The sequence below is a fragment of the Heloderma suspectum genome, chromosome 5 (assembly GCF_057233095.1).
Source record: "Heloderma suspectum isolate Gila_16-S chromosome 5, 16-S_ref, whole genome shotgun sequence".
Taxonomy (NCBI): Eukaryota; Metazoa; Chordata; class Lepidosauria; order Squamata; family Helodermatidae; genus Heloderma; species Heloderma suspectum.
Window position 1 is genome coordinate 45,239,965 of NC_139462.1, and position 24,962 is coordinate 45,264,926.

General features: G+C 42.3%; 1 protein-coding gene across 2 annotated transcripts in view; it reads right to left on the bottom strand.

Moving 5' to 3' along the window:
* Positions 1-1,142: 1,142 nt before the first annotated feature.
* The window catches only part of SEC24D (SEC24 homolog D, COPII component), a 78,484-nt gene continuing 54,664 nt past the window's right edge, over positions 1,143-24,962 (bottom strand). For both annotated transcript variants that reach the window (XM_084855910.1, XM_084855909.1), the window contains 10 exons: positions 21,412-21,528; positions 20,592-20,762; positions 18,730-18,826; positions 17,487-17,632; positions 14,245-14,383; positions 13,036-13,154; positions 9,322-9,501; positions 7,706-7,897; positions 4,295-4,384; positions 1,143-4,151 (listed from right to left, as the gene is read on the bottom strand). In XM_084855910.1, the coding sequence (XP_084712036.1) occupies positions 4,011-4,151; positions 4,295-4,384; positions 7,706-7,897; positions 9,322-9,501; positions 13,036-13,154; positions 14,245-14,383; positions 17,487-17,632; positions 18,730-18,826; positions 20,592-20,762; positions 21,412-21,528 (1,392 nt within the window). In that variant the 3' untranslated portion in view covers positions 1,143-4,010. The remainder of the gene's footprint in view (positions 4,152-4,294; positions 4,385-7,705; positions 7,898-9,321; positions 9,502-13,035; positions 13,155-14,244; positions 14,384-17,486; positions 17,633-18,729; positions 18,827-20,591; positions 20,763-21,411; positions 21,529-24,962) is intronic.

A 24,962-nucleotide genomic window follows, 5' to 3' on the forward strand; every position in this document is an offset into this window, starting at 1 on the left:
TCGCTTTTGGGAGGACAAATGCCTGCTTGAAAGTAAATGGATTACTTGCCCAGCACAAGTTTTTAACATTTAGAACCCAGAGGAAAGGATGAATTGGCCTGTCCTTCAGAACAACTGTAGTGAATTAATTTGGTTTCACTAATTACTCTTGTGACCAGATACTCTTCTTTTCACAACCATTTATTGAAATTGTTCTGTTTCCTACAGTAACCTTATGCCCAGATGTATAGCTTCATAAGCTATACATCTTAATGCAATAAGCATTAATAAAGTTATACACATTATAAAAATCTTAGTAATGCTACACATCATTGGTGGGGCCATAGCTCAGTGGTAGAGCACCTGCTTTGCATGCAGAAGGTTCCCGATTCAATCCCTGGCATCTTTCGGTAGGGCGTGGAAAAACTCCTGCCTGAAGCCCTGGAGAGCTGCTGCCTGTCGGTGTCAACAGTACTGGGCTAGATGGATTCAGTAGAAGGCAGCTTCCGAGCTTCTGAAGAATAATGGTGTGCAGGGGGTAACATTCATTCATTAATCAAAAACATAAAGGTGGGCAGAAGATAGATCTGGATCTACTGGGAGATTTTTAAATGAACTGCAGTAGATAAGCAAGGATTTCAGACTCCCAAATGTTTAGCCACTCACCTGAAATAAAGAAAGCTTGGGATAATCAGGCGTGGATTGTTGTGTAAAACTGAAAAGTATGGCATATTAGAGTCCAAAGCAGACACCATTTTGTTATGTCAGACAACTACCTTCCAAGGTAAAAGGGATGGTGGAGTGCCTGTTATAAATGAAGTACTTTGGCCAGGATCTAAAGAACCATTAAACAAGTTTGTGAACCCAAAGGAGAGTTAGTTTTCTCAAAATGGCAGCCTCTGCCCCCCATACCACTTCTGAAACTTAAGGGAATTTCAAAAGCAGATCTTGATTGGGCATGGGGGACATCTGTTAGGAAAAAAATCACATTTCACTGAACTGGCACAACCCCCTTGCTTGGGCTGTTTGGATCACATTGCAGCCACCATAAATAAACACCTTTTAAAAATATAACCAAGGACATAGCCTTTAATACTTGTACAATAAATCCAAATCAAAGGCTGGAGAGTTTTTGTGAAGAGTTTGCATTTTGCTCAAAGAGATGCAGCAGTTTTAAAAGGTATACGTATCAGATTTCACTTTATTAATTTCTCTCTCTTCTATGCAGACCTTGTTTCCTACTGGGCGTTGAGTGCAGATGTTGCCTGAATAAAGTACACAACATGGTTAATATAATGTATAGGGTGAGATGAGTGATTTGTCATCGTCCATAGATTTTTCTAATAACTGTGCTAGCCAACAGGCTCATATTCTCGGTTGAGAATTATAGGAATAACCGTAGCCCCTAAGGTGAGTGTTCCTGTTCAGAGCTACAGCCATCTATAATGGGAGCCTTCTAGTGTTGTCTGAGACTAGGGGAAGAAATTTTCTCCTTTTCCCACAGTCCCCTGCAGTTCTATATAGTACTAAAGGGCTCAGACTCAAGGGTGGCTGGTAGCCCTGAACATGACCACTTTAGTGCTATACAGATTGGGGGTGGAGGTTTCTAGAAAGTGGGGAAGGAAAAAGGTGCTCTCCCCACCCCAGAAAAAGACATGGGGTGTAGATTTTTTAAAAATGGGATGTTCTGTATTTTAATTTAAAGATTTGTGAATTTCTTCATTCTTAGGGAGGTCCACTGAGTATGCCAAAACCATTACCTTTCTTTGTGGTGACTTTATTTTGCTTCCAAACTGAGAGTTTGGTATTGGAAGGAACAATTGGAGGGATTTTTTGTCATTTAATGTGAATTCATTCTAAGATGAAAAATTTACACATGCGCTATCAATTGAGCACATTTATAGATCAAAAGTGGTAGTTTCAGGTGCAGAGGAATTGGATGGCACCATATAATGCAACAAATGACTATATGACATGGGTGGTTCAGTAATTGAAAGCTTGCTTTCACACTCTTACAAGAATAGACAGTTGACAATCTGCAGCAAAAAAACAAGAAAATTCTTCAGCTGTAATAATGGAATTGTAAAATTTTGTGGAAGCCTGTAACTAGAGATAACTTAACCATGAAACTGTTTAAGCACTATGCTAGAAAAATGTCTGCCTTAGGTTAACCTTTTTGGTTTAATTAGTGGTGCCACCTAGCGGATTACAAATGAAATTCTAAAGTTGGTTTGTTTCGCAGTCCATGATCCTCGGATCACCAAAGCATTTCCATGTCCTAGATGAGAGAATGGCATTGATTACACCCTGAATAATGGGGCACGCTGTATTAAAGGCTAAGAACTAGGGAAGTAAAATATGTTTGCCTATGGTTCTACACCAGTTGATAGGAAGTCAGCTTTAAATTTGTCTTAGCTGCCTAAAACTCAACTCAAAGCCATTGTGGAAATAAAGTAATATTAGTATATTTTTAATGGCAGGATATTTTCCAGCTTTTGGAGAGCATTACATTCTACAAGGTTAGGTGACTTTTTAAAAGAACGGATAGGCCCTTTACAGGATAGGTCTATCAATAGCCAAATAGTAACGTAATTAGCAGAGGGAGTATACTTTGAAATAACAGATGCTGGGGATAAACAGCAGTGAAGAGCCGAACTTGTGTACTTCCTTGGAGCGGTTGGCCACTCGCTATTGGAAATAGGGTGCCAGACTAGATGGACTTTTGGTCTGGTCAGTCCTCTTATGTAATGGCAAGAGCATACAAGAAGCGGGGGGCAGCTTTTTGCACTAGAAATCTACATTGCATGGAATACTAGAACTTCTATGATAGCATGAAGAAGGAAATCATTTCTCATATCAAACTGTTAGGAATAATAAGTGACTTCTAGTGGAGGAGGATCCAACGGGCCAACAGTTCAGTATATAAGCCTTGCTAGATAAGGCTATATCAGACTAGATCCATCAAGTCCAGCAGCCATTCATTGGGTGACTGAGTTCTAGTGTTAGGAGAGGGAGAAATATCTCTGCCCGCCATATCAGATGTTAAACTTCAGGCCCACGGGCCAAATCTGGCTTTCCAGAGTTTCCCAGAAGGCCACACCTCTGACCACCATAGTTTCCTGGCTTTTGCATGTTTTTTTTCCCCATTCTAAAAGATTGAAATGCCTTTCCGAAGGCTTAATTACTGGCCGTAAGAGCTTCAAGCTAAAATACACTGGTATTTTGGCCTACCCCTTTTGCTGTCAGCCCTACCCACCAGTGGAACGCATCCCCCAAGATGCACTTCTCCGAAATTGAATTTGATCCTCGGGCTGAAAATGGTTCAACATTCCTGATGGAGATTGTAGAGACGTATTAGCCGCTATCTTTTCTGAACTAAAAAGCCCAAATGCTTTTAGCCTTTACTCGTAGGGAACATGCTCCAACTCTTTGATACTTTCAATTATCATAGTGCAGTGGTGGGAAATTTTTGGCCTCTAGATTATGATGGACCACAACTCCCATCATCCATGACTGTTGGCCATGTTGGCTGGGGCTGATGGAAGTTGGAGTCCAAAAACAACTAGAAAGCCGTAGGTTCCCTGCCCCTATGTGAAGTACAATGAAGTGCAAAGAACACCTGAAACAGTTAACTTATCAAAATATACAGTATGAAGAACAAAATGATCTGTGTATATGAGTAATAACAATAGGTAACAGAATTTAATAATGCTTTGCAGTTTATTAAAGTTTATGAAATGAAGACCACATGCTTTAAGCTTTGACAGATTCCAGGATTCCAAATTTTGCCATAAGAAACTTATTCCTTTTTAAAGAACGGTAAAGGCTCCCCCCATAGGAGTTATACCTGAGCATAGACTTGCTTATTCTACATAAATGTAGGTGGCGTACATTATTATGAAAAAGGGCACTAGTGTATGAAATTAGAAACTGTACAAAAAGGCTGCATTAAAAAGCACCTTGTGGTGGTTGGTCACTTCAGAATAGTCCCTCTTGACAAAAGCAAAGAGAATTTAATATTCAGGCATCCATTAGTTGAGCAGCTGGCAGATCTCTTTATGAACACAACATAAGAAATCCACGTAAGAAGCTCCTCCGTAAACATTCTTGTCTTCAACCAGGAATTGTTTGAAAGCCATCTCTGGCTGCTCTCTTTGCTTCACGATCAGGATCTGAAAAGAAAAATTGTGGCTCAGGGGTTAAGATAATTTGGAAATATTGTGTTGAGCAGTCTTCCCCAATCTGGTGCCCTCCAGATGTCTTCAGCAACAACTTCCATTATCCCCAGCCAGCATAGCCAAGTTTAATCTTTTACCTTCATGGAATAAGGCGTCTTGCTCTGGAGCTGATCTATCATTGATCTCAGCTTCGTAGAGTAGGGGTTCTCCACTTCCGGAAGTTGAGTCTGAATGATGCAAATGAGTAGGAAATTAGCATGTATGAGAACGCACTTATTCCACAAGACAGGCCTATTTACATATTCTTGGTGGGAGGAGGGAGGTTTCTAGCAGTTGACCAAATTGTATTCAACTTTTTTAAAAGCGATGGTCTCTAGCCATTCCTCCCGAGTCCCTCAGCTGTTCCTTTCTGCTGGAAGACAAAGTTGTGTGTGCCATGTGGCCTGCCCTACACCCCCTAAGCTAACCTGCTGCCCTCAGATGGGGGGGATGCTGCCCCATCACCAGTGTTACTGAACTGCCAATCCGGGCAGCTTCTGTATGTGGAATGGGGTGGGGTGCTTTGCCTAAGGCAGCAACGTGTCTTGGGCTGGCTCTATCAGTCATGTGCTTCATGTATCTAGTTGTCCCTTAGTGAAGTCATCAAGCACAAGATGGGAGATGGTGATGGTTTGGTTATGTTCATTTTAATGTTCTGATCAACCGTGGATGTATTGGAAGAATCGAGGAGGGAAGAGGAAACTAAGTTGAGCAGGGTGTAACAAGTCCCACTCTTGTGTCAAGAAGTTCAAACAAACTCGATTTGTGAAAAGGTATCACTTTGAGGGCTTTGAAATAATAATTGATTATTTCAATTTCCTCTGACTGTAGAGACTTTAATCATGCTTGAAATCTATCTCTTGCTGTTCTTTATGAGTCTACCCTAATAATGAACTGTGAAGTTCCATGTGAATGTGATGTTAACACATTTACTGGGGGTGCAGTAACTTGGGTCAGCACTTAAAATGAAACCATGCACTGGAAGGGGTACAGAAAGATAAGAACAAGGGCAAGATTTACCTGCATAGTGTGCAACAGGCCAAACATACCTTGCAATAGTCCATGACTGTCAGAACTTTGGCTTTGGTTATTCAAGTGTATAAGCACTTGAATATTCAAGTTGTCTCATTCTAAGTCAATTTTTCCTGTGTTCTGGAGGAAGGTTGAAGGTTGGATCAGTTTGCGATTTTGATGTTCTGGTGGTGTTTTGTTGATAGTGGGGTTGATTCTTTCTCTGGGTTTGGGGTTTCTATTTTGGTTGTGTGCACTTCTGATTTTTTAAAGGTATGTGCTATTTTTTCATGCATTATTCCTGAGAAACCAGGCCTAAAGCTTTTATTTTAAAGTGTTTCTCTGGGGCTTTGGGGCAAATTTAAAAGCACTTCATGGTAGGCCAGGGGAGCCTTTTAAAATTTGAAACTGACAAGCCTCTTTGCTGGTGTTTGTCACCAAAGGTGAATGTTCCATCATCTGAGGACTCATCTACACCGGGTTTTTACTCGGTTCAGTTTCGCCCCCAAGTCGATCATGTCAGATGATGCACAACCCTCCGAGTAGCTAATGCAGCATTTCTTGTCCTAAATCTGGGTTTTTTAAACTCTATTTGTGGTGGGTTTTCCAGTCACAGTGGCTTCAGTGCAGTTTGGAAGTCCATGTGACCTCAGCTGGCTTCAGCACGGGCTGGTGTAAGTGGCGCTGATTTGTGGAAGGGAAGACTTGCATGGGGTGGGGGCTTATGGCTACCTGGAAGTAACTCATTGCCTTGGGGATGGGAGTCAGCCCTGCTGCTCGGAAATTATACTGGTTCAACCCTGTGCCCAATCACTGCCTGTCCCTTTAAATATTCACTGTGCATGAGTGGGGAGCAGCTTTGAAAGGACACCGATTTGACCCTGAGCTCAACTGCTGCCTGTCCCTTTAAATATTCTCTGTATGGAAGTGCAAAGGTATGCAGAGCCTTATTGATTTAATGCATACACCGCATTACTGGCTACCCTTTGCCCTGGGAGGAGCTAACCCGATTTCATGAAAAGCCGTATTTAAATGAAACCACTTCAAAACCCATTTTCATGTAGATTGGCTCTGAGACATCAGTCAGCAATTCATAATGGGCAGGTTGGCATGACAGTGGGGAGATGAGCTGCTTATCTAATATAGTCATGCGGGGTGGGGGGAATGTAGGGAGTTCAGCTGTTCATTGAACCAGAAAAAAAGTAATGGGAGCTGGTTGAGACATGAGTGTAAACAAGAAAGCTGTGTTCAAAGGAGGAATTGATTTTGGGAATGCTGAAGGGCATCTAGTCTCAGCCAAAGTTGCAAGGGGAGTATTTTGGGGTTATGGATGCTTTCTTTAGGGGATGCAGTTGAATAGGGACTGGGATGGGCGTCTCATTTGCCAAAACGTAAGGGGTGGCTTGTCGGATGCATATCAGTGTCTAGCTTCTTTGTAAAAGCTGAGGGTTAGAGGTGGAGTCAATCACTTCCCTACAAACAGTATTTGTGCAGTTTTTAGCCTTTAAAACATAGCATAACCTACACATAACACACCCAGAAATACATCAGCAAAACACCTATTTGCTTAACCACCATAGTAAGATGCACTTGGACGTCACAAGAAGTGAAGAAATAAGAACAATGCAGCACTACCCCAAACATGCAATCAGCTGATATGAACAATGATATGGCGCATACCCATGTCATGCCAAACCCACTACACAGAAACAACAATGAGCAAATAATACATAAATTTAATGCCACAAATTCTGATTTCCTTAAATGACATTTTTTTGCTTTTTTAATTGCATTCTGTGCCTTGTGGGTTTCCCTTCTGTTTTGCTATGCCCTGCTGACTTATGCTACTAGCTTCTGTGTCATAGAAAATATTGGAGTTATCTTTTATAAGATGGTTTTAATAAGTCTCTGGGGACATGGAACATTTAGAGTCATAGCAGCAGCTAACTGAAGGTGATTGGTATTTTCCTGTGTGTGTTAACTTTGAGGCCTTTGGGAGTCCAATGAATGGTCTGGGGATAAGACAGTTTAATTAAAGAAAAAACACGTGTGCAGATGCACATCCAGTTTTCACTGCAGTCTGTTAAACTGTAAAGGCACTTGCTTGCCTTCAATCTGAGAACTCTCGCCTATGCACTGCTCTCTGGTGGGAGGGTCCCGTGCAAGCAGAGAAGCAGCACATCTATGCAACCCACCTACTCCAGCTGGTTTTGGGGATGGGGGAAGGTTAGTGGTGGTAAGAGGTGTCCTTTGAGAAATCCAATATTTGCTTGCAGACCTGGGGAATCTCCACCACTCCAGTTCTCTCCCTGTGCCTGTTTCTTAAACTTCGAGTGTTTACACTCTCAAGTCCCACTTCACTCCCCCTTATTCATGATGATCTTAAGATTGCACCACTCAAGTCAGCTGACATTTTCATTCATCAACTTGGAGATTAAATTTCAAGGCAAACATTCAACACCTCTCCCCTAAAGCATCACTCACCACCCTATACTTACAGCCTCAGTGCTGACATGGGCGAAGGAGGGCACATTAAATATCCCCTGGATAAGCTCTGGTGGAGCGCTGACTCCCAGCCACAAGAACATGTGTAGCCCATTGGCCAATAAGAACAACCCTCCTTCAGAAAGACGTTCTTCTGAGCAGCGGACAGCAGAGGGGAATCCGTTGCTATTTACATCCATAGAGTGCTGTAAGGACAAAGGTTAGCTTGTTAAGTCCATTCTCCCTTTTCTTTACAGTATATCCATTGCAAGCAAATAATGTGAAGGAGTATCGTGGCTAGACAAACAAAATGGCAGAAACAACATGATTTGGAACAAACAGTGCATGTCTTATTAATTCTGGTCATCGTGTACCTTTCACTAACAGTTTCCTTCTCAGTCTGCTATGCCAACTGCAGACTATTTAATTGAAGCCTTCCTCCCCTGCCCCTAACAACATTGGATAAATAAAGCACATTCAATCCCTTGTTTATGCAGGTGTTCCTATTTTCTGAATCGATGAGCTAATGCACCAGCTCATACGAACTTACAACAGAGTGCAAAACAAGTGGCTGAAGAACATCATAGTGCTGCAGTACTGCAACCTCAGAAGTAGGTTCAGTGACCCCTGTGTGGAGGACTGATCCAGGTCTCCACACAGCTACAACAGTGGAGGGCGGTATATTACATTGACAACAGCTGTCATTACCAGATACATCACTGTATGAACTTATTGAAAATTACAGAAACGGGCAGACAAGTGGACATTCCAATGTTAAGGTGCACAACATGTAAAATCAATTTCTCATGTATAGAAAAGTATACACTTTAGTGGCCCTGGGCAAGCTGCCCTCAGTGACCACCGGCACCTGCCAACCCCCTGCCGCGGAATGTTGCTAGGCAGGTCCCCTTCTGTTGCTGGAGTCCAGCTGCCTGCCCGCTCACAGTAGCGGCTGGTGTGGGTGGGGAGAGCATGGCTCAGCAGCGGTGCTTTTGAGCCCGCTCACCTGAACTCACCAGTGCCACGATCTCACGTGTACAAGGGGACCGATGCAGTTCAAATGGTGGCACTCACAAGTCTGTCCAGGTAGACAGGCCTGGTGCTTCACCCAGTGCCATGTGTACCACCCACAGTGGACAAGCAGGCAGTCCGCGCAACAGAGGGCTGGGCTTTTGTGCCTGGACTGAGTTGCAGGCCCAACTGTACTGGCATAGGTAGGAGAGTAGTGTCAGTTCAGGTAGGCATGCCTAGAGTTCTGTTCAGTGCACATCACCACCAAGGTGTTGGAGGAGAGAGCTGTGTATCGTGCAGCCTGCCCTGCACCCTCTAAGCTAGCCTGCTGCCTTCAGGTGCCATGGAGGATGCTGACCCATACTGCCAGTACTGAAATCAGATTCAACTGCCAGTCCAGTTGGCTATGTAGGTGGAATGGGAGGGGGCACCATCTTGTTCTTTCTCTCAGGCAGCAAAACGTATTGAGCCACCTCTGAGCTGGTAGCTAGGAAAACTGGTGGCAACACTGGGCCGTACCAGAGCCCCAGCACTTGACCAAAGATATTACATGCTGGCACCAGGGCTGGTACCTGCTGCAAACACCACAGACCTAATGTCCCACTTTCAGTGCACTTACAATTGGTAGAAGCTGTGGGTAGAATAAAAGTTGGGTGCCAGCAACATCCATGGACATGACCATCTGCCTGTGAAGAGTTCTCTCATCTGTGGGAATCTCTGGCTTGCCCATCAGCACACAGCTTTTCAGAAGACTGTTCATGTAGACTGGGAGCACCTTCATTGCATCAGGAAGGATAAGCTGAAAGACAAGAAAGCACGTAAAAGCAGGCCACCCTATCATCCATTTATTCAAAGTTGTCTCAAGCCATGTTTTCCCTCTGATCTAATAAGAACACTACTGATTTCCACCTTATTGGCTTCTTTAACTCAATTTGTTTCAAAGAGTTTTTTTCTTCGTCACACCTATCACAAATCTAAATTGTGCTTAAATCAGTCTGTTAGGAGTGCTTCAGGGAAAGAAAACAGTATATACATGTAAGAAGTAGATAAAGCAAATATAAAACTCTGAATACAAGGTATATTCAATTCCTGTATTTTCCCCTCCATAACAACATTCATGCATGGCACTAGCATTGCAAGAGACTCAGATGTGCTTTTTAAAATCATATGAAAACAGTTTTGAAGGAGGGAGGCTACACTGGATTGCAGGATGTACCATTTTCATTTTACATTATTTTCAGTGGTGGAATCCATTATCACCCAAAAATGTTAAGAAGAAGAAACTTGCTCTTTATAAGTAGTGCTTGGAAACAGAGAAAACAGATCATGCGCAACTGATTTCAGCTTGGGCAACACATTCTCTACTTCTCAAAAGCAGTGATTTGTTTAACAAGAACACAGAGCACAATCCTATGTATGTTTAGACAGAAAAAAGTCCTACAAGTCCCAGCATTCCCAAGTTCAATTTTTTCAATTTTTTTTAAAGGTGCATTTCACCAGCAATGTGCCAAAGCAAAAGCTTGGGGGGGTCATGCATTTTCATATAGCTGAGATCAGCCTTGGACTGTCCACCACCCAAGTGCTATTCAGGCCTGATCTTCTGCTACATGTATAAAATTGCCAACATAATAGCCAAGATAGTGATTAAGCAGACAGGTGGTCTGTGATACTTATACTATCAAACCCAATACATCATGGATACACTTCACACATTGCCACTTTCTTACATATATAGTGGATATATAGAACATAAAAATAAACATTTGACTAGGCAAACTTTATGGGCTGTGGGCATTTTTGGCATTTTGAGAAAGTTTCCTGGGCACCGCCATAAAATGGCTACTATGGGAGGTTTGGCAAAGGACAACTAACCCACCCAAAGACAGTACAGAGCAGAGGTGGTGTCTGAGCTCCAAAATACTGAACAACTTTGAAATGACCGTTTTCAGCACCAACAGAAACCTCTTTCACAGCACTCCCAGCTGCCAGTAAGAAAATGTGTGTGTGTTGTTTTTTAAAGTGGGAGGGGTAGGGCACCTTCACAGGTGCCAAGTGTCCAGGGTCACATAGGTGCCCACGGGCATCACATCACCTACCCCTGGACTAGATCGATCTGGGGCCAGCACTGGGCATGGAAAAGGTCAGTTAAAGCTGTTAATATATTTAGCTGAAGAAGTCTGCATAAAATGAATTAATTTTGTCAGAGTTTACTTACAGTGCATTTCATGCCAAGTTTCTTAGCAGATGGTGTTTACCTCCCATGGCTTTAAGTTTATGATTTAACCAATGGAAAACGTGTGATGTTTCTCCTGATTAATTAGGCTTTAAGCATGGTGATATGTTTTATTCTTGTTTATGTTGTGCTTAACTGAACATTCCAAAAAGTAATTGAGCAGAGATTCTGCCCTTTAGAATTCCTCCTCTAGGTTTTCAGTTTATTTCTTCATAAGATCAGTAAGGACACAAAGATTACAAACAAGTTTATATTTGGTGGGGCATAGTGGGATTCCTTAAAAGACTATGGCAGGACCCTAACTTTTTGCTCTGTGGATGGAGCAAAAAGTTAGAACCCAAGGCTATTATTTTAGAATAAAGCATTTGGTGCAATAAGAGACAGGGCTGGCCCAAGACATTTTGCTGCCTGAGGCAAAGAACAAGATGGCACCCCCTCTCATTCCATGTACAAAAGCCAACTGGACTAGCAGACGAATCTTACTTCAATTCTGGGGATGGGACAGTTTCCTCCACTGCATCTGAAGGCAGCAAGCTAGCTTAGGGGATGCAAGGTGGCCCACATGGCCCATAACTCTCTCCTCTGACACTTTCCTGCCTCCCCCAGGCATCTGCTACCTGAAGCAACTGCCTCACTCTGCGTAATGGTAAGACCAGCCCTGCTATGAGATGCCATAAGCCACTTTTCTATTATACTTCTTCTTTGGCTACACTGGAAAAACTGACTGGGGTAATTGTCTTTGATGAAATCTCATAATGTCCCCAACTCTGTGCTTACTTCAAACATAGTATCAGGGTGCTTCCAAACGAGGCTTTCATAGTGCCATCGCTCTGCCTCATTCACTGAATTTATGAGGGTGTCCAGACAATCCTCCTGTTTTCCCACTGCTTCTTCCGTCTTTTTTCTTGCCACGGAAAATCCATTAAAGACAAAGAGACAGGATACCTGCAGAGTGCCTTCCGATTGGTAGTGCTAGGAGCCCACTCATGAAGCACCCTATATATGTTCCATTTGTACCTTTGAACAGCTGCCTGACTTTTTATTTCATATTATCTGCCGCCAACCCAACCCTCTAGACAGCCAGTGGAAAGTCTTGCCTTACACAGAGGGGGCGGAAAAAACCTATCCAGATTTTAGCTATTTTATCGTTGTAAAGCAGCATGAGGGGACTGCGGAGAAGAAACAACGACTAGCTGTGGCTTTAGTATGCTTCTGCCCACACATCTCTTGTGCTGATCTTTTAAACATCAAAAGGTTGGCAGAATATCTGGAACTGTGCCAGCTCCTTTTTGTTGAGCATCTCTACACCAGCCTAAAATCTCACAGTTAAGATGGGGCTTTCTGCTTCCGTTTTAAATGAAGGATCACGAAAGACTCCCTTTACACGTGCTTCCTCCCCCCCCACACACACCTTTCCTCCTTATCTGAGTCTTCCATATGCTTCATTGGTCTAGCTCCTCTTATTGCAGGTTTTCCTCTCTTCAGGAGGGAACTCAAGCATGGTAATTTGGTAGCTCATTATCTCCGATTTTCAAAAAACGGAATAAAGTTCATTTAGTGTGGGAGATGTCCTGGAGGTTAACATCATCATCTAAAGGACCCGCAAAGGAGCAACCAATTTCAACAGCAGAATAAAAGCTCCATGTGAAGAAGCCCGTTATCTTTCCTGTCTCTCTTGCCCTACTGCCTTTAGGCTCTCAAACTAGTATTGACATTTGCATGGGAGTTGGGAGAAATAGATACATTACATCTTTGCCTTATAATCACTGGAGAAACCCATTAGGCCAAGCTTCCCCAACCTGGTCCTCTCCAGATGTTTTGGACTACAACTCCCAGCATGCCTGACCACTTGCCATGTTAGCTGAGGCCGATGGGAGTTGAAGTCCAAAATATCTGGAAGGCAGCAGGTTGGGGAGGGCTGCATTAAGCAGCACAGGGGTAGGGGAATAAAACGTTCATCTTAATGGTGGAAGAGGCAATATTTCTTTAGAAGATACCACTTGCTCTCTGTTCGCATGTTCAAAACCTGTAATTCAGATGAAAACTCAGCAACCAAAATTGTGCCAAACTCAGATACTTGGAGCTGGAAATACAAAATACCTGGCTCACTGCAGATGGGGTAGCACAGTTCTTTCTGTAACATGCCAACATGCGAGCCGTCTGATTCACCAGGATCTCACGGACAGTCTTCAATGGTTGGCTCAGAATGGCTTTGTATGCTACAATGATTTGAATGAGAGATAAAATTTAAGATACTTCTCTCTCTCCCCCCTGCCCCCCATGCTGCCTTTTCACAGAAGGTTCAGGAAAACTGGGAGGACTCTCACATCACAATAAGCCAGAGTTGTAGAGGATATTTCTCTGGCTTGTTGTGACTAGTTCACACGTCAGGCTTGCAGAGGGAATGATCAGGTAGTGTTTATGAGCACGTTGCTCATTAGTGATATTGTGACAGGCGAATCCTCCCAGTTATTATGACATGTGAAACAGGTCACTAAGGGTGCAATCCTATGCATGTTTAGACAGAAAAAAGTCCTACAACTCCCAACATTCCTCAGCCAGCATGCTGGGAGTTGTAGGCTTTTTTCTGTCTAAATATTCATAGGACTGCACTCTAAATTAAGTAGACTTTCACTACTAAAATCAACATGAGGTTCATGTGATAAACTCCTAAATATATTTTGAACCTTTCTGAAAGCCTATTCAAAGATTGTACCTGCCCAGAGAGACAGAGTTAGAGAGTTAGGGTGCAAACCTATGCATGTTTAGACAGAAAAAAAGGCCTACAACTCCCAGCATGCCCCAGCTAGCATGGCTGGATAGAGAATGCTGGGAGTTGTAGGATTTTTTTCTGTCTAAATGTGCATAGGATTGCACCTTTAGAAGCTCTTGGTTTAAAAAATATGAGTCATATGAAAAGTGAATTTGTGATCAGGATGTATATCTAGTCTACCATGCATCCAAGACACAAAATGGCTTACAAACCTATTCTTAACTTTGTCACAATGACCCCGTGACATAAATTTGTCAATATTCGTATATTAATTGCAAACTGTTAACTGAAACTCAAACTGTGATTTACCCAAGAACTTAGCAGATACACTTACTTATTAGATGCACAGAGAAAATGTCAGAGGTGCTGCAAATGTACAGTCATCTTTTAGGACAATTTCTTAGGTGTCTCTTGCAAGAACTTCTAAGTCTCTGGCAAGTCATTCCTGATTTATAATACCTTGCATTACAGGAGGAGTTAGGCTCCAGAATAATTCTCAAGCTGCCCACCTCAAAAGTAATGCATCATAAGCTTACCTGATTTAGCAAAGAAATTCATAAGTGCATCAGTCTCGCAGCTCTTGTAGACATCAGCTAACTGGGAGCTGCAGTTAAGCCCAATGTTATGTATGCGCAGTCGTCTTTGACCACTCATGGATGTGTAAAGCACTGCACACTGCAATGATAAAACCAAAGTGAATTTGGGAAGAAACTGAATTTTTTTCATCTTTAATTGTGCACCTGCTCTCAATACTCTGAATTTGTTTTTTCTTAAGAAAATACTTTGGGCCTAGGGGAAGGATCCAATGGCGCCCTTGCGTGGGTGGCCAGGTCCGCCAGTCCCAGGGTGTGCGCATGGCCCCTACTGTCACACCCCTTCCAGAAATGAGTGTTTCCGCTCGTTTCAGGGCTTGCCTCTGGAACTGCTACATTGTGGCCGCCAGCAGCAGCAGCTACACATGCGTCAGGGCCAGCGGACCTGTCTGCCCGTGCAAGGGCACTGTTGGATCCTGCCCTGTGACTTAAAATCTGTAATGTGGTAAGAGACCATAAATTACAGTTAGAGATGTTCAGATGGATTTTTTTACCCCCTTCACATGGAGAAAGGTCATTGGGATAAAGTTGAGGAACGGTTGCTCTAATATGTAAGAATGCAATATAGCGAGTTAGGCCAAGAGTCCGTTTAAACGCAGTACTGCCTCTCCTGACTGCCAGTAGTCTTCCATTGTGGTAGGCAGAGGTCTTTCCCAGCCCTGCTACTAGACATGGCAAGAATGCAACCTACCATCTTATACATGCAAAGCATGTGCTCTGTCACTAAGTTCAGTGACCAGGCACGTCATGTTGCAATACATTTGTTTTCTTCACCAAACGGCAGAGGTTCTCGAACTTATGAAATTATATCATCCCTTAAAAGAAAAAAAAGCTTACTAGAGCTTCCATGCCCCACACCAACCTAGAAATCTCATTTAGGGCACAATCCTATGCAGGTTTAGACAGAAGAAAGTCCTACAACTCCCAGCATTCCCTAGCCAGCTGGCTGGGAAATGCTGGGAGTTGTAGGACTTTCTTCTGTCTAATCCTGCATAGGATTGTGCCCTTAGTATACCTTTCTGCCGCTTATCTTCCCATGCTGCTTCTTCCACAACCACCTAGCTCCTATACCCTCTGTGCAAGCTGCTGCTGAACTTCTGCAGCCCCCCACCCCTGTCATGTGCCTTCTTGACTTCTACATCCTGCCTGCCTTCTCTTTATGCCAGTCCTATTAAGCAGGGGTTGAATGGCTACCTATCAGGGACGCTGCAGCAACAGATTTCCCGTATCCACAGAGGGTTGGCCTAGATGACCTCAGAGGTCCCTTCCAACTCTGTGCTTTTATCTCCAGACTGAAGTAAGTGCACTCTCAAGAGGCAAGAACTTGCAACTATTAAGCCTTGACAAATTGTAGGGCTATTACCAATAAGGGGAGCCCCACATTGAGCAACCCTGCCTTCTGGTTCTGATCCAAGTCTTCTTGGAGTCCCAGGAAAGGTATGATGCACTTTCCTATGTGCTTTGGTTTATCAGAGCTTGGGGCAGAGGTGTATTTTCCCAAGGAATGACTTCATTTTTGCTGAGGCTAATTATGTTTTATTGTACTGCTTTTATACAAGGATTTGTGACTGACTCATGGACTGTAGTTCAGGATGAATGGCTTAACTGTACTAAAAGTAAAAGTTTTATGCCATTTTGTAGCTAGATTTACAATCAGCACCAAAAAAAGAAGTAGTTGTGACAAAACAGAAAGCCTTCACCTCATGTGAAAGTTCATGGGATTTCTATGTTTTAAAGAGTAGACGTGTTCAATGCTTTTAAGCCAGTGAAATAACCAGCTTTTCAATTCTCTCCATTAAGAAATTGAGAAGTAAACGTTTGTAAATTTTAATGCAGGATATTTCTTCTCTAACAACGATCCACAGGTTCTGTTGCAATGTTGCTTTCCCTTCTTGCTATGAGAGCATACTGAACTGCACTGTATACTAGCACATCTCTTGCCAACATGATCAGTAAGGGTGGGTCCTTCTTTCCTCCCTTCAGCAGCTGAACTAGCAACAAGCATGAGGGTACTAAATAAAAAGGAAAGAGTTGCCTGTCTGAAGCAGGAGCTATGAGAAAAACCTCTCTTCATGTCATAAGTAGGACTGAAACTGGATGGTAGCTCATCCCACAAAAAGAAATAAAGGGCATCTCTACATGAGGCTTTTTTTCGCACCCTCATGATTAGTCATTCATGAAGGTTTCCAGGTTCTTTACACGATGTCATCAATCCCCAGGGCCTTTCCCATGCTTTATAACTTTTATCATGCTTTTTTCAAGATTAGGGAAAGTCCAGCACTTCTTAATGAAGTGCTGCAATGGCTGTGTGTACCTCCACAATTCCACTAAACCACAGCACCATCTAGTGGTTGTATAATGAATCATATAGAACTTGCAGAGAAAGGTAATCCCTGAAAAAAAGCATGTGTAAGCATGTATAAGAAGCCAAACTTAATCCCGCAAAGAATCCAGAAGCAGAAGACCTGGTCAAGGTGTGCTATAAAACCCTGATGTAGAGAAGCCCAGCGTTACATAGCCTCATCTCCAAAATAGTGAGAGGGGCAATCTACCCCAGTATGCTTTCTGCCACTGAAGAACAATTGTACTGGGATGTGGAAAGCAAGAGGCTAAGTCACTCATCACTGGTGACATCAGAGATATTATCCAATAGGACAGAGGTGCAGAACCTCTTTCAGCCTTGGGGGCAAATTCCATTTCTGAGAAGCTCTCGGGGATGCATTCCAGTGGCAGGCAGGGGCAAAGGCAAAGGGTGTGTGTGTGGCCAAAATATCAGGGATATCAGCAAATTGTAGCTTAAAGCTCTTCGTGCCAGTGACTAAGCCTTACTTAGGAGAGGTATTTCAGTCTTTTAAAATGGGGAAAGAACTTCACAAAACCAGGAAAGCACCAAATGATCAGTGGCTGGGGGAAAGAGGGTAGAGTCAGGAGAAAGGGGTGTGATTCTAAAGAACCTCAGGGGCCAGATTGGTCCCCAGACCTGAGGTTCTGCACCCTGCAACAGGTGTCCATGGCACTCACACATTTGCAATAACTATGGCAAATTTTCCCTATGACAAAAATATCGCTGGCTAAGTCCAGCAAGAGCTATCCTGAGGGAAGATGCAACAGAGCAAACAATTACACATTTACTGGTCATCTGGAGAGACCCTGAAGAGGCAGCGTGTGGCCCTGTAGCTCATTACCTGGATTAGAGCTCCACTGTCTTCATTCAACTTGTCGTCATGCTTGAATTCAACCGTCACTGCTTTGTTGCAATCTATCCCTGCCATTTCGACATCAGTGGTGTTGTTCATGTAGATGGCTCCCAAGAAGTCTGTTGGCCTGAAACCTATAGCAGATTGCAAGCTAATCAGTGTCAGTTACAACCACCAGCACCATCCCTGCCAATGTGCTAACTGGCAGATGGTATTCATCTCCTCAACTCACCACCCCCCACCCACCCCCAACTTCCACCCCATTCTTAGGACTGATTTATTAGGGAACCTCTTAGTTTTTGAGCCTTTGTCCCAATATGGTAAAATACCACATGACACCACATAGCAACACGTTCATAAGAAATATTAATGTGACATTGACAAAGAGTAAAATATTCATATGATGGTATTTTTAACTCAACGTGCTCAACGTGTAATGTGTGAATTGGTCTTCAGAAAGAAACTCTTGTAAATGCCCCCAAACAAATGTCAGCAATCATAACACATTTCCAAGTGATTCACTACTACTGTATTTGGAGCACTGCCAACAGTTATGAATTTATTCTGGACTATAGGATTTAAAGGGTACTTCTAGACAAGGCTTTTATTGTCCATTCACCTTGCCTTGTTCACAGAACTTTATGAGCAGTCCAGATGACACCCTGTAATCCCCCAGTGCTTTCCCATCCCTTCCTCCATCTTTTTCATTTCCACAAAAAATCCGTTAAGGAGGAAAATAAAAAATAACTGCACAATGTCTTTTGATTGGCAGTATTAGCAGCTGAGTATCTGGAAGCACCTGAAGACTTAATGGCTATTAGTCCTAATGGCTAACTCCATCCAGTACCAGAAGCAGTATGCCTATGTACACCAGTTGCTGGGGACCATGGGCGGGAGGGTGCTGTTGCACTCGTGTCCTGCTTGTGGGTTTCCCATGGGCAGCTGGTGGCCACTGTGTGAACTGAATGCTGGACTAGATGGACCCTTGGTCTGATCCAGCATGGCTCTTCTTATGTTTTTAATAAAATCCTGGGGACACTGGCAGTTCCTTGGTTTAAAGAAAAGAAAGTATTTTGAGATGGCTTGTTGATTACACATTTTCACATATGACCTAATTGTGTTTTGATTCCTAAAGTCTCACAGACTATTCCACTGAGTCTGGAGCACTGCAACTGAGATCTCTACACAGTAGAATAACATGCCATAAAAGAATCTGTAATAGCATTGTTACCTGTGCTGGTACGAACCCTCATGATAGCATCAAATCCCATCCTTTTTTCTACATCCTTCCTGAGGTCATTCAGAAATTGGTGATTGTCAGAATGTACCTAAAAGGAAACACAGAGCAAGAGAGAGAGAGAGAGAACTTAACAAAGGGCCTGCCACTGGATGGCAGCAATGCAACAAAAATGGTCCCAGAACTTGAACAGGATGCAAGCTTATAAGAAATTAATGGTATCAAACCTCTCTTTTAATAAAGACTATAGCTAAGAAACACTTTAGGCCTCTCAAGACACATGAGAGTCCATGTAGAGGATATTTTTTTAAAAAAAACATGCTTGTAAAATGTCTTAGAAGAAAAACAGTATCAGTAACTCAAACCCATCCTTTTCAAATGTATTAAACAACCAGTAATGGAAGTTTTGAAAGCAGGCATTTCATCCACTGAAGAATAACTGGAGCAACCATGCATTTTTAACCTGGAAACTTGCTACATATTGTGTGTTTCTAAGTTTAAGAAATAATGGTTTTGCCTGATCCTACAAAATATAACTAAAATAAATAGTTCAGCTTATATCTCTCACCGTCACTGGCAACAGATGTATTACTGGGAAAGCAACAGAACTATGATGATCTGAAATGATTCATTCTTTAAAGTCACCAAAGAGGCACGAATGAATGCACAAGTGAATGAATGACAAACAACAGTTGTTCTTGTGGCCCCTAACACTGATAAGTACAGATGGACATAGCCCATATAGCAGGGGTGGGCAACTTGTGACCCTCCAGATGTTGCGGCCTACAACTCCCATCAGTCCTAGGGGGCATAGCCAATGGAGAAAGATGACAGGAGTTGTAGGCCAAAACATCTGGAGGGCCACAAGTTGCCCACCCTTGCCATATAGCTTTCTATGCTATTTTGAATGGGCAAGAAAATCAGAATAGTATCTTTAGATCCAAACAACAGATACACCGCTGTTAGGCAGAATTCATGCCTCCCTTGGCATCCATATGGAAAGCTGGTTGACACTTCGGAAGGTTTTGGCATAAAAAGCTTCCCAAGGTCCAAATACACATTACATTTATCATGTTGTTCTAAACACAGTGCTTAGGAGCTGCCATGTCTTTTCTTTCACAAAGACCACCAGTGTAACGCTTCACCTCTGCTGATTTCCCTCTGAAAATTGCACTCCAAAGGGGACAAATAGCTTTGGAGGCAATTGTTGAAGGGGAAAAGGCCTGGGGAAAGAATTAACTGCTGCTATATGCAGTCCTGTTCTGGATCAGGGCCCCTACAGCTGGTTTTTAGTTAAGAAATGGGCATGGCATGTCCTAAGCATGCTATTTAAAAATGCAATTAACGTAATGTGTAGTTTGGCTCTGATTAGAACTGTCTGCAACTAACATCTACCTCTACTGCTTAGCATGTAAACAAACCAAGCAAATTCCAAGCAACGCTGCTAGAAGCATCATTGTTGATTCTCTTCTAACTGTTACTATTTATTTTTACATCGACGTAGAGAAGTGGGTTCACTGGAAAGTTTCTGGAGTTTGAGAGGGCTCACTTTGGTAGAATGATTGTCATCCTACAGGATTAGCGTGGATTTGCATTTCCCCTCAGCTCTTCCCTTTTCAGATTCTGGTGTCAAACCTGCTCAGGTTCATACTGCGTAAATAAGGAATGCTCCTCAGGAAGTCCAGGTGCAACAATAAGTCTTTCATCTAAACATGTTGTGACTTCTCTTCAGATCTACATTCTGTCCATTAGGGGCATAATTAGATTCTCCCCCCAGCTTCATTTTTATGCTGCATGTTTTGTGTGTCAAATTCCATGCACCCAACAGGACAGAAAGAGAACTGTCTGGCAGTTACCTGAAAATTGTTGTATTTGTAGAGAGTTCCTCCAGTATGCATAGTAACAAGGCCCATGGAAGCTACATCAACATACTGGTTTGGGAAAAGGAACAGATCCACACAGCAGCTGTTAGCAACACAGTCCCTGGCCAGGGTCTCATAAATATTTGTCTGGGGTTGAAACAGCATCTGGAGAGTTTAAAAGCAAGCATTCTGAGTAATACACAAACAAAAATCAGTTCATGAGAATAACTTGGCACAATTCAAGTTGAATTAACAGGATTTTTAAAAGAAAGTAAATGCAATTAAAACATAATTTTAAGAGGTCATCTATGACCATGTAAACATCCACTGGCATCAACAGCAAAGGCAGAATTAGGTACTCAGCAAAACACAGATTCCCCAAACCCATCTCCATTTTCTTGATCAGGTTTAAGCTGCCCTGAAAAATAACAGGGGCCAACAGGACCAATTTAAGAGCATGGGAATGATGAATTAAGATAGTGATGTGTTCATGCATCCCTACTCACAATAATTAGGGAGACAGTATACCGCAGTGAAAAGGAATCAACTAGTGCTGGGTTTTTGCACTACGGTTGCTATTTTGGATTGTGTAACTGGATATAGATGGATATTTGGATGAAAAGCAATCAGTACGAGGAGTGGCTCAGTTCCCAAGTGTTTTATTGCCATCACAGAATCATAGAATAGTAGGGTTGAAAGGGGCCTATAAGACCATCAAGTCCAACCCCCTGCTCAATGCAGGAATCCAAGTCAGAGCATCCCTGGCAGATGGCTGTGCAGCCTCATCTTGAAAAAAAGTTTTTAAATGGAATACCTTTTCCTTTTCTGTATTGACCAATTTTCTATCATCTCTGCTCTTCAGTTTCCCTGGTGCTTCTGCAGTTGGCAGTGAAGCATGGAAGATAAACAGCTTTCCAGCACACTCTGCTGCCTGGTAGAAAGACACAACCAAAATGACCTTTATTTTGCTATGGTTATAAACATTTGAGCCAAATCTTCATACATTTTTAGTTGAGTCTCAAATGTCAGTGTAAACTATCTTTGAACTTCATAAACTAAATAGTCCATTTGTTTAAGGCCTGAACTTTTTGTGGCACCCAAGTTCCCAAAAGAGAATAACTGGGAAGTTGAAAACTGAATATCCACACACTTACTTTAATCTTAACACAGAGATGTCTGGGATCATGGGTGCAGCTACAAACTATATACCAATGTTTAAAAAGTGTTGGAAAAAACTTATGCTGTGAACCATTAATACTAACAGTATTCTAACAATTATTAATTGGCATGAAGAAAATTAAAAAACACTATAGCACACCAGAAAAGCAATTAATTGTCCACTTGCAATATGTAATCAATTTTATTTCAACTTCACCCTCTCCAGAATATGTGGTTACTGGACTGCCCCTTTGGGAGAAAACTTTCAGTCCAAGACAGGTGCATCATAAGTAGGGGGAAGGAACAATAATATGCCAGATTCTAAGGACGTGCATATGCCAGCATTGGCCTGGTGCTCATGAGACTCACACATGTTTTGCAGTTATAAAAACAGAAGTGAAAGGTGCTGATGTCATTCCTGCATATATGAAGCCCACAACCAGCATGCTGGCAGTGTGAAAAAGAACTTGGATTCAGTATGGATAGAGTATAGACTGCTGGGGTCATGGGTGCATCTGATCTGTGGATGTTTACCACGGTGGGCACACGTTGAAATGGCTCTAGACTGGCACAAACTACGGCGTGGAACTATAGTAACACAAGCCCATTTTATTGCTCTTTAGGCCAACATAAATAGTCTCAGGATAATATCTATAATATCTCATTTCTTAATTCACCCTCTAAAACATACATGCGCTACAGTTCGTGGCACAGCAGAGAGGAGGTTGGATCCAGATTTAGTCATACTTAGAAAAGACGCGCTGAAATCAATGGGACTTAAGTTAGTCAAGACAAACTTAAAGCCCCACTGATTTCAGAGGGTGTACTCTAAGTATGTAGTGGCAAGAGTGTTGGACTAGGAGCTGGGAGATCTGGGTTCTAGTCCCCACTCGGCCATGGAAGCTCACTGGGTGACTTTGGGCCAGTCACACACTCTCAGCCCAACCCACAGGGTTGTTGTTGTGAGGATAAAACGGAGAGGAGGAGGATAATGTAAGCCGCCTTGGGTTCCTTGCAAGAGGAAAAAGGCGGGGTATAAATGCAATAAATAAATAAATAAACATTCCCAACAGTTAATAATCCAGGTCTATGCAGATAACTCAAGGATGAAAACAAATACCAAAAAGTTTGCATCCTAGGTAAGTGATATCATCAGACTGATATAGTACCAAATAGTTACAACATGGTAAATGCTTGGCCCCTACTGGTTGCACTTTTAACAATAGACATGCTTCAAAGACACTTCTTTTCTGGAAAAATCAGGAGCACCATAAGCATCTACCTATCCATCACTGACCATTAAATTTTACCTCGTTCTCTAGTTTTACTCATAACACACAACAACTCTGGGAAGAAGCCCTTGCACTGAGGCACTCTTAATATATGGAATTCCATCTTAATCTTCCATAAAGGAAAATGCCCACTGTATATCCTTCTTGTCAGGGATTGAAATACTGAAGGCTTTACTGATAAAAAATACATAGGTGGATGTCTTTGCATCAAATCCCCCCATTTGATGGGAAATCAGCAATGCTCAGTTGGAGATCTACCCTTTAGGAAGGGAGTGTTAACATTTTAAGAGCATATTTTCTCTAACATTTTACTACTGGAATTACTATCCATAAGAAATCTGTTAGTCTTTGAGCTGCCACAAGCCGTGTGTGTGTGTGTGTGTGCGTGTGTGATAACAAACACAGCTTCCCTATCAGCCATGAGTACAAACTTTCAATTGTAGGACTCAAATTTCCAAAGTTACATCCAACCTGGGCTACTCTTAGGCTGAATCTACACATAGCAGTTATACCATTGTCATACTGCAGTGGTAACTATTGGTGCCCATTGCTGTCATGTGCGCCAATAGTTATCATTGCAGTATGATAATGGTAGATTCAGCCTTACTAAAGGTAATACTGCTATGTGTAGATTCAGCCTTACTAAAAATAAAAATTTCTATAGGACTTTTAAACATAAATGGACTTAATGTTCCTCGCCCCCATGAGGTGAGATTAAGGGCTTCTCATTTAGCAAAAATTGTGCAGCCTTATGAGAGCTTTGTCATCTGGAATCTTTGCGGGTTTAATGATCAGCAAAATACACACGCGCCCCGCTTTGGTTTTGCTGTCTCTCTCCCACATGTTTAGGTGATACTGCCAATCGATCACACTGTTTTATTGAGTGATTTAGGTTTATTACCACATTTAAGATGACTTTTAAAATGGCAGATTACCCCTTGAAAACAACACGAAAGGTGAAAGGGACCCGTGAACTTCCGTGAGTGAACAATCACAAGTGCACGATAAACACATGATGCAGAGACTCTCTAAGCCTGAGGTATGGTATTGATCTGGAGATGTTTTTGTGGTTGGGCAGGGCCAGTAGAAGCCAACTTTTTGTCTACTCCCTTGAGCAACCTAGCAACAGCTATGAGCATCGGAGAAGAGATGCATTAAAAAGACTAACCAGGCAAATTCCATAAGTCACAGTTGTTTTGGAGCTATCTAAAATGAATGAGGTACTCAAATACTTCTTTCCAAAGCAGTTATCCATTTGTATTCCCAACACGCAAGGGAAAAAAATAGTGGCAATGGGATGGCTGCATGTCAGAAAACAAGAAGGAACATAGCTATCACATAAACAGATGTCATTACTGGGATGGGGTGAGCAGAAACTATGCACACAGGCAGGCACCTCAATATCTAGCTACCTAACATTTGTTGGATCATCAATTCAACATTTGTCACACAAGCAGTAAAATTAACATATGGCTCCTACTCTAGAGCTGTGGCTCTAGCCATTCACTGTACATATCAACAGAGGCCTACCCAGAGCTTAGTACATTTATTAGCAGCTTAAATTGTCGTTTTTCCAAACACCCCAAAATATATATTTAAAAAGTTTTTAAACAGCACCAAGTTTTACTTAAGCATCAATTTCCTCTGGAAAGGGAGATGGCGAAATACAAAAATACTGTAATGATTTGATTTATGTCACATAACATGCATTACTGTATTTGCTCACAGCTGGCACTGTGAGGAAACAAAACAAAGGAAAATAAATGCAGAGACTAGAAGTCTGCTCAGCCACTGAGATCACTTTCATGGTAAATATACACAAAAAAAATTCCAGATGGACCCAGATTGGCCTCTTTGAAGTTGTGATGCATTCATTTTATGGGTTTTGGTTTTAATTTTCATATGTGTGTGCTCC